Here is a 13,256-nt window from a genome sequence, read left to right as displayed (position 1 = left end):
CACAACATTTTGGTTTGGAACGTTCGTGGGTTGAATGCTCGCTGCCGTAGAGACGCACTGCGAACGATGGTAGGAGACGCAAACATAACATTGGCGTGTCTCCAGGAGACCAAGCTGCAAGACGTCTCGCGTTTTCTTGTCTGCGAGATGCTTGGCCAGCTTTCACAAGCTTCGCGCAGCTCCCGTCTACGGGTGCAAGTGGTGGCATCCTCGTCGCGTGTAGAGGCCCGGAGGTTTCATGCTACACCGTTCACACTGGCTGGTTTTCCATCACCGTGAACATCGCCCTGGCACGTCAGATGATCAATGGAGTTTCGTCAGATCATCCCCGAAGGACGCCGTGCAATTGTTAGCTGAAATCACTCAAGAAGGGTGGCTCTGATGCACCTCCGGAGCCAAACATTTAGCGGCAGTAGGCTGACCGGCACCGACAGGAGCTCCGGATCACCAACTCTGATTTTTGTCATCGGTGCTTGCATCTTTTGCGTAATGTAAGCTAAACGATGAACGAAAATTGTGTGCGTGCGATTTGGATAAGCTCGCGTTGTAAATTTTTTTCTTCTTAATATAAAGATAGGTAGCTCTCCTGCGTATTCACGAAAAAATTGCTGGTCATGTTGCTTTTGTCGTGCACGTACATCTGCTGACATGGGTCACTTGCACTGCCCACCCGGCCTTTACTCGTTGCACTATATATACACGACGACGCTCGTTTTGGTCCAGCACCGGCGATGACTTGCTCGAGGGGTCCGCACTCATCACGTCTGCTCTAGTGCACTGTGCACATGACGGCATGAGGCCACCAGTGATCGATGAAGCTAACATGGTACGGTAGCTAGGTATTCTTGGCTTGGATCGGATCTGATCCGGACACCTGTTTGTCGAGATATCACCATGTATCTTCTTGTCAGTGGAAATTCCAGGCGACCACAATTATTGCTTGCGCGGCTTAGGGTCTCGTTACGTTGATTATAACCTATACTCCAATGCATGTCCAGCCCGTGGCGACACATAGGACTTCTTGCTAACTGCGTGTTAGGCTAGTCCGAGTGCGATGTTTCATCGCACTGTTTCCAAGGATGTCACATCATCCCATGAGGTATATTCTCATGAATGAAACAGAGAGTCCCAGTGTATAGTTTCATTTCACGATTTCATAGGATGACCATGATATTTAATTGTGAGGCATGTGATTGGATATGGTTAGATGAAATGAAACTCTATAGCCCCCAATGCAAGTTTCATAGTCTTGGAAACAGTGTATACACAGTTTCATCATGATGAAACTCCTTCCCTCTCTCACTTCATAACTATCATGCCATGTCATCACGTATGCTGATATGTCACTGTATTTAATGTGCATAAAACCTCTATGAAACCCCCACTGGGATTAGCCTTAGCTCGTCAAATAATAATACGGATCAAATTAGTCCACACTATATGTGTCTTCCTGCTAATTGCATGCGCCTATTTTAGGGAATAAATATATTTCCTACACTAGTACAGAAATCATTTGCAGGGGAGGTAAACAGCGACCAACGCCTACTACTTTTCGCATCTAATAATTACTATTTGCAGGAGCGGGCGACGAGCTGACCATGCTGTTGCCGTGACCTACCCCTGGATGGAAATAGTTCTTTGCCGGAGGGGTCCGTGGCATCAGTTACGCCTGCAAAGTCTTGCTACATTTATTTTATAAAAAAAATTCGCCAAATCATATAAGATTGTATGCAATTTAATCTTCGTGCAATTCTAATTGATGTATTTCGACTTGCATATACTCATATAGAAGAGTAGCTCTCTTCGCTTGTAGAAACATCAACTAAACAAACTCAACGGCCGGAGAGAGTGAATCAGTAAATCTTTGTTCTGTTTTGGCCTCTGTGTGATTGTATTTTCCCTTCTCGTGCTACTCCCGTAGGCTGGCTAGGAACCCTAGCCACTTCAGCCCCGTGGGCCCAAAAAATGATTTTTGTGTGTATGCGTCATGCATGATGAAACTCTCTTTGGCAGTTTATCAATTCACTCATTCTGCATGCCGCTCGAGCAAAATTTTGATTCTGCATGCGTCGATTTGGAGGAGCCCTCTGACGAAAAACACCCAAATGCAAGTACACGCCCAGCCGCGAGCCGCCAGACGCCAGGTCACGTCCTCCTCTCGTAACCGCCTAGGCGAAGCCGCTACACGCTGGCGCACGGGGGAGCCCGGAGCCCCACCCCGCCACGCTGCTCGGGCCCGCACGTCAGCCTCCCGTCCGCGTCCAGTGAGAGCCAACTGGCCCCGCTCCGACTACGAGCAGCTCGCGTAGTCGCCGGCCGCGTGCGCGGCGCACGCGGCCTCCCTTCCCTTATTTCAGCGCCCGCCCGCCCCCATGCCCCCGCCGCCGCACCACGCCTTCCAAACCCCGCCATTGAAAACATTCCCTCTCGTCTACGTACAAGCGGATTGCACTCCCCAAAACCCGGCCATTAACACGCGTGAGAGGCGGGCGTGATGGCGGCGGCGGCGGACTGGAAGGAGGAGCAGTCGGTGGTGGAGGACGGAGACATCGAGGACTGCCTGCTCGGCGGAGTCCGCGGCGGCAGCGACGACGAGGTGGAGGCGGAAGCGGGGTCGTTGAACTCCCAGCGGTGGCCGCGGAGCTTCCGGTGCGTGCGCGGCTCGCTCTCTCTCCTCAATCTTGTTTCATCTTTGTCCTGGAGTACGTCAGGAATAGAGGAAGTGCTCGCGCTTCGAAAAGGATTTAATGATGTTGCTCTTGGCTCGGAATGCAACGGGCGATCTTTTTCGAAAACGATTTTTTTTCTTGGCTCGGAATGCAATGGGTGATCTTTTTCGAAAACGATTTTTTTTCTTGGTTCGGAATGCGTGGACGATCTAGTTCGAAAACGATTTTGTTATTGGCTCGGAATGCGCGGGTGATCTTGTTCGATAACGATTAAACGATCTCCTTCATCTGTGAGACGCCGTTTTTTTTTTTCAGGGAAGCTACTGACTCCTTCACAATTGCTGCGCCTCCGGGCTTCGGTCACCTGGGCGGCGGTGACGGCAGTGGCCTGGGCTCTGACCTGAAGCTGCCCCTTTTGTCGGACAAGCCAGAGGGGAAGCAAGATTCAGTCAAGAACTTGCTAGCAGAACCTTTGGTTTCGGTGCTAAGTGATGGGAAGCTCACAGATAATTTGAAACAAGCTGCAACAGCCCCAATCACCCAGGGATGCAGCCTAACACAAACTGTATTCAATGGTATAGTGCTATCTCTGCATTATATACTACTGTAAACGAAAATGACACTTATTTTCCTAGGATTGGACAAGTCTCATATTTTTTTCCTTTTAAATTTTTTTAATTCACCTTTCCTTTGTTGGCAGGGGTCAACGTGCTTGCTGGTATTGGCATTTTCTCTGCTCCATACACGATTAGTGAGGCCGGATGGGCCAGCCTTGTGGTTCTGGCTTTTTTCGCTATTGTTTGCTGCTACACTGGGGTTCTTCTCAAGTATTGCTTTGAGAGCAAAGATGGTGTTAAAACCTTTCCAGACATTGGAGAGGCAGCCTTTGGGAGGATCGGTCGTCTTCTCATTTCTGTAAGTCCTGTTTATTTATTATATAAAATGACTCGGGGAAAATTTATCTGATATGCTAGAGAATCTCCGAACAAGTTTCTCACCAGACTTCCTTATCAATGGATAACAAGTGAAAACAACAACAGTCAATAGATGTTTGCAAGCTTTTGCAATAGATTAGTGGTTTATATATTTTCTTAACCACTGTCTCACGTTGTATAGATGAAATAGAATCGTTCCAATATCTCATTTCTACCGAGTTCCTAACCATTTGATGCTTATGTTTTTGTCTCTGCAGATTGTTCTGTATACAGAGCTATATGTAAGCAACTCATTTTGCTAGTTTCTGTTGTGCAAATTTTTCATCCAGAGCAAAACACAGTACCACTTCATGTTTTTACACTAGAATCACCTATATATTTTATTGCAGTCCTTTTGTGTGGAGTTCATTAATTTGGAAGGTGATAATTTAGCATCAATATTCACAAGCACCACTTTTGATTGGCATGGAATTCATGCTGACGGGAAGCACTTCTTTGGAGTGTTATTTGCTCTCGTTGTCTTGCCAAGTGTATGGTTGCGTGATCTTCGAGTGATATCTTATGTTTCAGGTTTCACTGCAACCAATTTCATTTTTCCCACTTTATCACCAATAATATTAAGATAGCGTGTTGATTAACATGCCCTAATTGTTTGTCCAGCTGGTGGTGTGTTTGCAACTCTTCTGGTTTTCCTATCCGTTGGTTTAGTTGGTGCTACCAGCAGCGCAGGATTCCATATGACGGGGAAAGCAGTGAAGTGGGATGGTATACCCTTTGCTATTGGGATTTATGGTTTTTGTTATGCTGGGCACTCGGTATTTCCAAATATCTACCAATCAATGTCCGATCGCTCACAATTCAACAAGGCACTGTACATATGGTAGGTAACTCGGTATCAAGTAGTAAGTTCATTCTGATATTGGTGACTTATTCGATCTTCAATAATGAAATGTCTGAATGTTCTGAATAATATTTGGTGTCGTTCAGTTTTGCAATTTGCACGACCATATATGGTGCTATTGCTGTTATCGGCTATCTCATGTTTGGAGACAAGACTCTATCACAAATAACATTGAATCTTCCAAAAGATTCATTTGCTTCAAAAGTTGCACTGTGGACCACGGTAAATGTTGTTTATTTGCCTTGTTCAGTTCCCAAGGTACCTTTGTGTTCCTTCATCTATAACCCTTATTGTACCCCTTTTTTTTTTCTTTCCAGGTGATTATTCCTTTCACGAAGTATCCTTATACGCTTTAGTTATCAGACTTTGGACACTTGAAGCTTCTGGGATTACATTGTGTTTGTCGATGTCTCCAACTCCTATTTCAGATTGCTTCCTCCTTAAATGCATGCAGATATTCTATAGTGATAAACCCATTGGCTCGGAGTATAGAAGAGTTGCGTCCAGCAGGGTTTCTTACTGATAGAGTCTTCTCTGTTACTCTGAGGACTGCCCTTGTTGCATCAACTGTATGCATTGCCTTTCTCCTGCCATTCTTTGGTATGTAAGCGCTCCATTTTCTATAAGTGTTGATTCCTGTCTGCATCTGTAGTCATGAGTAATTTTGGTATTTTCAGCATTGTTAATGTATTGAAACCGCTGTGGGTCCTGTTTTGGAAGCTTTCAGAAAGCATGCTTTCTTTTATTCTTCAGAAACACAATTCAATCTTTAGTGTCGCTCATCTTGAGCAGGTTCAGAAGCTATAGAATGAGAAAATGATTCACTTGCTGTTAAAGGGAGCAAGAATTCTGTTTAACTGTTATTAGGCCGAGATATTTTCTAAAAACTACAAAGGAGACCCATGCATCTTCAATTTTGGTGAGGTTAATTTCTTTGTTGTTTATCAATGTATAACATCTGAGTTGTGTTGCCCATTATTGCAGGTCTTGTGATGGCTCTCATTGGATCTCTCCTTAGTATACTTGTGGTATGTTGCTTCAGTTCACTTTTCAGCCTGTATGATCACAATCACAAGTCACAATTCCTTAATAGTCATGCTAGTTTAGTAATATCAAATGCACGAAAAAAATTGGAAAGGCAAAAGATAACTGTAATGAAACAAAGGTAGATCGTCCTTCTATCTCGTTGTACATATCTTTTTTTAAAGAAAAAAAAAGCATGCTCTTCTGTATACTACATCTGAATAGCAAGCAAAGGTGTGCTAACTGATTGATGAAGCCTCATTTCAGCATCATATTACGCGACAACAGCGGTCTTTTCAGTTATTATAGTGTGACATTCCACCAGCACACGGATGATGAACAGAGCGACAGACGTGTTCTCTTCTCTCTAACACTGATCGCCTATCATTTTCAGGCGCTCATCATGCCCGCCCTGTGCTTCCTGAAGATCGCTCGGAATAAAGCGACACGCTCGCAGGTAAACATCTGGGCTTCAAGACATGCAAACAGCTGAATCTTAACAATGACTTGCCTGGTTATTTCTCACTCTGCTGCAACTGTTGAAGGTCATCGCAAGCGTCGTCACCGTGGTGCTGGGCACCGTCTGTGCCGTTCTCGGGACGTACAACTCGATCGTCAAGATTGCTGAGAACTACTGAGAAGAAGCATCCAAGTTTGAGGCACAGGACGCGTCCAAGTCTTCCATGACCCGTACGTCGCGCCGGCGCAGGGCGCCATCGTGCCCTGTAACCCCGTACGTCTTTGATCGTGCATAGTGCAAACTGTGTTTTCGGTCTGTCGTCAGTGACCCAACGCCTGTACAGGGCACCATCGTGCCCTGTAGGCCTGTAATAAGAGGGGGGATCCTGTGTCTGTCTGTCTGTCTGACCGTGTTTTATGAAGACTTCAGTGTGCCTGTATTAAAAAAATTAAATATAAAAATCGTGGACGCGCGGGCTCGGCCCATGGCTCTGGTTTGAAGGAATTCTGTGGGCCGACCCTGCCTGCGTCCCAGGCTCTCGGCCTGCCTGGAGGACGATATACCACCTTTCCGGGCTGGGCTTCACGCCACCTTCCTCGAGTCGGACAAAAATCCGTCGAGTAAACTGCAAGTCACCGGCTGCTAGTTTGCTTCTGTTGATGAAGTGATGAGGCGTTAACGACGTGGAGGATAATGATTCCCGCTCGCTCGCGATCTCTTGTCGGAATTTCCTTGCTTGCTTCGCAAAACTCCACACGCCCGACCCGATCAAAGATGTCGCACATCCCTGAACTGAATCACACCCAGCGCACGAACCCACTGATGAATGTCTCGCGACGGGTTGGGTAATCTGATCGACGACGACGCGTAACGTGGCGGCAGATCGCATCCATGGCGGTGATCTGGTCTCTCGCCGAAATCCCGCATCTCGTCGTTCCGGGAGAAGCAACAAGCAGAGCCAACGGAGCTTTTGCGCTTTATGCAGCAGGGTCCGCGTGCCCGGACCCCAAGTTGCCCGTTACAGCAGGGCCGCCGACCGCACACCCCGCCGCTTTCCCGATTGGGCCATTTGGAGCCTTGCTCTCTCGCACCGCCCCGAAAGCTTGTCGTGTATTGTGTAGCCACCCTCGTAGCATGTGTAGTCTCCAGCCTTATGATCGTCAGAGAGATAAGCTAGAAAACCCGTTGCGATCGCCTGTCATGGAGGAGATTGAACAAGACTCGCCAGCTGCCGAGGCTCCTTGTCCGGCCCTGCACTTGCGGGGCGCGGTCACATGACCGTGCTCCGTCCGAGTCATGGAGATACCATTTGTTTCGTCGCATGTGTGGGCAGGTCGCCCCGGTCGGTCGCTTCACCTGCCATTTTCGTTTTGCTGGAGGCATTCGTCAAATCCGCTGCACGATTGCAATTTTATACGGATTGTTCGTTGGATATTATTGTCCGCTGAAACAGCTCGCGGAGGTATTTTGGAGAGAGTTGGCTGCCAGTGCGGATTTGTCGCAACTGTTTCAACAAGGTGAACTCAGAGGGAGATCGAAACAGTTAACTTTCGTAGAAAATCAGCAAAAAAAGAAAAGGAAGAAATAGCACGCAGCAATGGGCCGAAACATCATCAGCCGGGGTAAAGAATTTGAGGCCCAGTAACAAACTCGGCTCGGAAAGCCCGTGAGAAGTTACGCGCGCACCATGATATGTCCAGGACCCCAGGTCCGTCCGGGACGTGTGCTCCGCCAGGCGCCAGCTCATCTCTCCTCCCGAACTTGCTAAAGTTTACCGCCATACTCAGACAGCAATCAGCCGCGGCGGCCCCACCACCCCGCTCGCGACGTTTGGCGGCGCCACGTGCACCCGCGGCCCACGCGCCAGTGGCACGAGGCCCGGGGAGGGTGGGGTCGCCGTCACAGCAAGCGACCCTCCCCCTCCCGACTCCCGAGTTCCGAGCAGCCCGCCCGCGCGCCTCTCTGGCCGCCCGCCGCCTTGTCGCGACGCGCGATCCCATCCCTTCCCTTCCCTTCCCTTCCAATCCTATCGCGGCCATTAAAAGCCTGCCCGCTCCGCTCGTCTGGAACCGTCTCCTCCCACCTCTCCGCCTTCGCTACGCAACTCCAACCCACGCTTTCCAGTTGTGAGCCGCGACAGAGAGGCGGGCGGAGGTACGGTCGAGATGGCGGCGGAGCAGGAGAAGAAGCAGGAGAAGAAGGAGGCGGAGGAGGAGGAGCTGGTGCTGGAGGACGGCGGCATCGAGAGCCCGCGCCGCAGCTTCGAGGACGGCGACGACTACGAGGAGGGCAGCGACGGAGGGGACGATGACGATGACGGGGAGCGGGACGGCGACGGGGTCGGTTCGCCGCGCTCCTTCCAGTCCCGCCCGTGGCCGCAGAGCTACAGGTGTGTGCGCACTTGTCAATTCAGTCCCCTGCTTGATCGCCGCTTACGGATGCAATTGATATTTTTAAAAAAATATTAGTATTTAAGCATGCTATTTTTAATTACTAGTTAGAGTAGCACTGTGCTTAATGGTGATGGAGATGGAATGATGGTGGTGGGGTTGCTTCGGTGATTCCCCTGTTTTTATTAAAGTTCTATGTTGATTAGTGGGCTCGGCCGAATTGTCAATTCCGTGATTGGGACGGATGTGAAACGACTGTCTCGGAACATTGACGTTTCCGGTTGGGAGATTTTAGCTGCCGTTTTTTCCCCCCCATTATCTCACGTTTAATCGGAATGGGCTAGAATCCACACCTGCGGCTGTGCTCTGAAAATAACTGGAACGGTTCCGAAGGGCGTGGTTGTTCTGAAACTGAAACGTGGCGCCGATTAGCATGGCGGTGACAGACTGACAGGTTCATGTACTGCCATTTGACATTGTGGAGATGCAGAACACATATTTGGGTTGGCTTCTCCTTTCATCAGTATACACAGGATTTCTTTACTAAAAAGTAAAAACAAAGAAAATCATTATCACGTTATGAAGCTTAGATTTTTTTTACCAAATATATTGGTCCTACTACAGTGCATTTTGAAAAGAAAAATGGATCCTACTATACCAAATTGATCATTTCTGCTTTGTTATAATCGAGTTTTTTTTTGAGGTGTTAATCTAGGTTGACTTCGCACTAACAAGAACTTAAAGACATTTCCTGGCATGTAGTAGGGATCATACTTGAAGAACACGAGCAGATATATTTCAAGTTTATTTGCGGATCATTATGTACAAATAATGTGATAACGATATTCTTTGTTTTTCAGGGAAACAACTGATACCTACACGATTGCTGCATCCCCGAGCTTCGGTTACTTGGGCCCGTCTACAAGCAAATACTCCCTCCTCGATCTTGGTCGTAGCGGTCTGGGCTCTGACCTGAAGTTGCCTTTAGTATCCGACAATGCTGATGGAAAGCAAGACTTTGTCAAGACCTTGCCTAAAACACTTGGTTCAATAAGAGATGAGAGAGTCTCATTTCATTTGCAACACACTGGAGAAGTCTACATTAGTCAAGGGTGCAATGTGACACAAACAGTCTTCAATGGTACTATCATTTGAATACAAATGTGCTCAAATTACCTACATACTGATGAACATGTTTGATATTTATTTTGTTATTTGGCAGGGATTAATGTACTTGCTGGTGTTGGCCTTCTTTCCACTCCGTTTACAATTCACGAAGCTGGATGGACAGGCCTTGCAGTTCTAGTATGTTTTGCAACTGTTTGCTGTTATACTGGAATTCTTCTGAAACATTGTTTTGAGAGCAAAGATGGTATTTCAAGTTATCCAGACATCGGAGAGGCTGCATTTGGAAGAATTGGTCGCCTGTTCATATCTGTAAGTTCTGGTATCTTTAGATGAAAGAAATAGGACTATCTTTCAAGAGTATGTAGAAATGCATGTGCACCAACTAAAGTTACATGTCACAATACCTACAAGCAACTATTGATGTTTTTTCCCCACCGACACACTTTCTTTGCATGGGCTTACTGTCATATTGATTGTCAACTATCAGCGCCCACCTTAATAACTTTCGTATATGAATGTTTGTAGTTAGGCAAAAGCATGAAGCATCTATCTGCTCAGACTCTTAGTCTATTTTTTTTAAAAAAATGTCGCAGCCTTTTCATAGTGCATATCACACAGATGAATCTGAGAAGATATTACATTCAACCATTGATACCTCAAGGCTAGGAAAATTCACGCCCCCCTTTTATTTTTTTTTCCATTCTTGTGATGTTTTCTAAAACTTTTTTGTTTCCAGGGAAGAAAAACTAACTGGTGATTATTTTTCATGCAGATTATTTTGTATACCGAGCTATACGTAAGTATATCATTTTCCATAGTCTGTCGTCTAGTTGTTTGTCACACGAATCACAGGACTAAATTTTCCCTTTGTCGTGTTATTTACTGGCTGCAGTCATATTGTGTGGAATTCATTATTCTGGAGGGTGATAACCTCACATCAATTTTTCCTAAAGCTAGTTTTGATTGGCTTGGGTTTCATGTCGACGGGAAGCATTTTTTCGGAGTGTTAACTGCTATTTTGGTCTTACCAACAGTATGGCTGCGAGATCTTCGAGTGCTATCGTACCTTTCAGGTCTCGCTTATCACAGTTTGCTCTATTTTTGCACAGTATTATTAGTAATATCAGGGAAAGAAGTATCAAGATGGCTTTGTACGATTTTAACTAATTATTATTATACTATATGTGCAGCGGGTGGTGTGATTGCAACTCTTTTGGTATTCGTGTCTGTTGGTTTAGTCGGTGTAACTGATAATATAGGATTCCATTCGACGGGGAAGGTAGTAAACTGGACCGGCATGCCCTTTGCTATTGGTGTTTATGGATTTTGCTACTCTGGGCATTCAGTGTTTCCAAATATCTACCAATCGATGTCTGATCGCTCTAAGTTCCCTAAGGCACTGTTTATATGGTATGTTCGAAGTGATTACTGATTTGGTTTATCTTCTTGTTGATAATAATTGGTCTCATGGTTGTAATGGTGCTCTGCAGTTTTGCAATTTGCACAGCAATATACGGCTCTTTTGCTATCATTGGCTTTCTCATGTTTGGGGAGAATACTTTGTCACAAATCACTTTAAATCTTCCAGAGCATTCGGTTGCCTCAAAAGTTGCCCTATGGACAACGGTAACAACTCCTCTTGACCTAACTTTACTTTCTCAAATTCCAAAGTTATTTTCTTTATTATTGCTCAGTAATTTTTTGTATGTTTTCAGGTGATCAACCCTTTCACCAAGTATCCTTATCATCAAAACCTCGAAATTTTAGTTTTCTAGGATAACATTTTGATTTCAATTGTTCTGATTCTCTGTGGAGTTGCTTCATCCTTAATGACAACCAGATATGCCTTGTTGTTAAACCCAATAGCTCGAGGTTTAGAAGAGTTGCGTCCTGAAGGTTTTATGAATGAAACGTCCTGTTCTATTATACTGAGGACTGCACTTGTTGCATCAACTGTATGCATTGCCTTTCTTATGCCATTCTTTGGTAAGCATAAGCACGCATCCGTTTCCATACTTCATATCTCTGCTTCTGTTTATCCTGAAAGTTTTCAGTATCTTCTATCGTGTTAATGTACACAGACTTTTTACCAGTATTGTCAAGCCAAGTTTTGCCTTCTTTCGGAATATTTTAATCTTTTTTCAACTTAAGGAACTTCAAGCGCTATACTTCAAGAGGCATCTCGCTTTACTGTCTTGACTGGACCCTGCAATTCTGAATTCTGAACTGTGTTGCACATTTCAGGTCTTGTGATGGCTCTCATTGGATCACTTCTCAGTATACTTGTGGTAAGTCACAGCTTTTGATTTAACTGGCTATAACTATATTGAGCTGTATTGCGAGACTGAAGTGGCGAATTTGTTGAGATAAAAGGTTGTTATGCTGGAACGATAAGACCAATTTTGGCACTTGTTATTCATGTCTAAAAAACATTTCCTAACTACATGTACTATACATCGCACTTTTCAACTGTTTCCCTAGAACAGCAGTCCTGTTTAGTTTTTTCCCTCTGATATACTCTGCGTTTCCTTACAGCTAACAGACTTATATAAAGTAATCAGACAATCTTTTTCTGATATACCATGCATTGTTCTTTGTTTATTCGCCTAAGCAGTAGTGAGAAGCATAGATGATAGAATAACAAACGTGTACTTTCCACGATTGCAGGCAGTCATAATGCCGGCCCTGTGCTTCCTGAAGATCGTACAGAACAAAGCGACTCGTTCACAGGTAAATGACCACGAAATAGGAGTTATCACCAAATAAATATTCTTTCCTGCACATCAAGGTCTCAACTGGTGGAAATTTTCTTTACGGAGGCAATGTGCAAGCTTGATGGCTGATATGATTATATGGTTGCTTCTTATTCCCCAATTTCAGGTAATCGCAAGCGTTGGCATCATAATATTGGGCATTATCAGTGCTATCGTGGGGACGTACTCCTCCATAGAAAGGATTGCAGAAAACTACTAAGCTCTACTACTAATCTTGAGCAGCGGCAACCCAATACGTGCAGATCATTACCTGACTCCGCTTGTGGGACCTGAAAATGGTCAGATATGTTGCGTACGATCAAAATTTTTGCTAGAATTTCTGAGGTTTCTGTAGATTATTATTCGGACCACAATATATATTCGACTAAAAACTGTGTCGTCACTTGCAATAATGTAACCATGTGCCTTTTCTAGCTGCTTCTCTATCATTTCGCTGTAGCATGTTTCTGTTCTGTCGATTTTTTTTTCTTTTGAAATAACTGTCGCTTATTGCGGTTAGATACTGTTTGTTGTTAAGGCATCTATCAGCTTATCTCCAGTTGATTGATCACAGCTCTTCAAGATTCCATATCCCCATTCCTCCTGTTGCTCATAGCTTCGCTGTTTCCAATGGAAGAAAGCTACACGTGGGGAAATGGCGGATAGCGAAACCGGTCCGAAAAGGCCTAGTTGGTGCCTTGGTGGGAATTAGTAGATGGGCCGGGCCGGTCCTGTTATGATCCTGCTGCCTGCTGGCGAAGGCCTCTCTCTCTCTGGTCTTGCCCTTTTTTTGGCTTGGGGATGGGAAGGAGGAAGGGGATAGCGGGAGTGGGCCCTTGTAAGACATAGAAATAACAGGATAGCACATTTTGCATACGCATATCTACTTGGCAGCCTCTTTATATGGGTGTTGGAGAGAATCTCTTGGGTTATCATTCGCTGCATGCAAGCACTTGAATGATTAAAAAGGCACCTCATGCTTTTATGCGCAACATAG

General features: G+C 45.5%; 2 protein-coding genes across 2 annotated transcripts; both read left to right on the top strand.

The window, feature by feature from the left end:
• The first annotated feature begins 2,352 nt into the window (after window positions 1-2,352).
• Window positions 2,353-6,449, top strand: LOC101766829 (amino acid transporter AVT1A). The gene is made up of 12 exons (XM_004954121.2): window positions 2,353-2,649; window positions 2,985-3,244; window positions 3,370-3,584; window positions 3,862-3,885; window positions 3,994-4,174; window positions 4,265-4,484; window positions 4,592-4,727; window positions 4,823-4,842; window positions 4,960-5,105; window positions 5,490-5,533; window positions 5,923-5,985; window positions 6,074-6,449. Exons 1-12 carry the CDS (start codon window positions 2,495-2,497, stop codon window positions 6,164-6,166), a joined length of 1,557 nt encoding a protein of 518 aa, XP_004954178.1. The 5' UTR covers window positions 2,353-2,494; the 3' UTR covers window positions 6,167-6,449.
• Window positions 6,450-7,988: 1,539 nt separating this feature from the next.
• On the top strand, window positions 7,989-12,718 carry LOC101766142 (amino acid transporter AVT1A). Its single transcript, XM_004954120.4, has 12 exons — window positions 7,989-8,377; window positions 9,239-9,519; window positions 9,601-9,815; window positions 10,279-10,302; window positions 10,399-10,579; window positions 10,697-10,916; window positions 10,997-11,132; window positions 11,222-11,241; window positions 11,347-11,492; window positions 11,751-11,794; window positions 12,174-12,236; window positions 12,387-12,718. Exons 1-12 carry the CDS (start codon window positions 8,154-8,156, stop codon window positions 12,477-12,479), a joined length of 1,647 nt encoding a protein of 548 aa, XP_004954177.1. The 5' UTR covers window positions 7,989-8,153; the 3' UTR covers window positions 12,480-12,718.
• The last annotated feature ends 538 nt before the right edge of the window (window positions 12,719-13,256 follow it).

The sequence above is a fragment of the Setaria italica genome, chromosome I, assembly GCF_000263155.2.
Source record: "Setaria italica strain Yugu1 chromosome I, Setaria_italica_v2.0, whole genome shotgun sequence".
Taxonomy (NCBI): Eukaryota; Viridiplantae; Streptophyta; class Magnoliopsida; order Poales; family Poaceae; genus Setaria; species Setaria italica.
The sequence above is the reverse complement of the archived record's forward strand: the minus strand, read 5'-3'. Positions and strand labels throughout refer to the sequence as shown.

Coding starts and splice junctions, on each gene's coding strand:
- LOC101766142 (XM_004954120.4), top strand. CDS start 8,154: ATGGCGGCGGAGCAGGAGAAGAAGCAGGAGAAGAAGGAGGCGGAGGAG. Junction 10,917..10,996: donor CCTAAGGCACTGTTTATATG/GTATGTTCGAAG, acceptor GGTGCTCTGCAG/TTTTGCAATTTGCACAGCAA. Junction 11,795..12,173: donor CACTTCTCAGTATACTTGTG/GTAAGTCACAGC, acceptor CCACGATTGCAG/GCAGTCATAATGCCGGCCCT.
- LOC101766829 (XM_004954121.2), top strand. CDS start 2,495: ATGGCGGCGGCGGCGGACTGGAAGGAGGAGCAGTCGGTGGTGGAGGAC. Junction 3,886..3,993: donor TTCTGTATACAGAGCTATAT/GTAAGCAACTCA, acceptor ATTTTATTGCAG/TCCTTTTGTGTGGAGTTCAT. Junction 5,534..5,922: donor CTCTCCTTAGTATACTTGTG/GTATGTTGCTTC, acceptor TATCATTTTCAG/GCGCTCATCATGCCCGCCCT.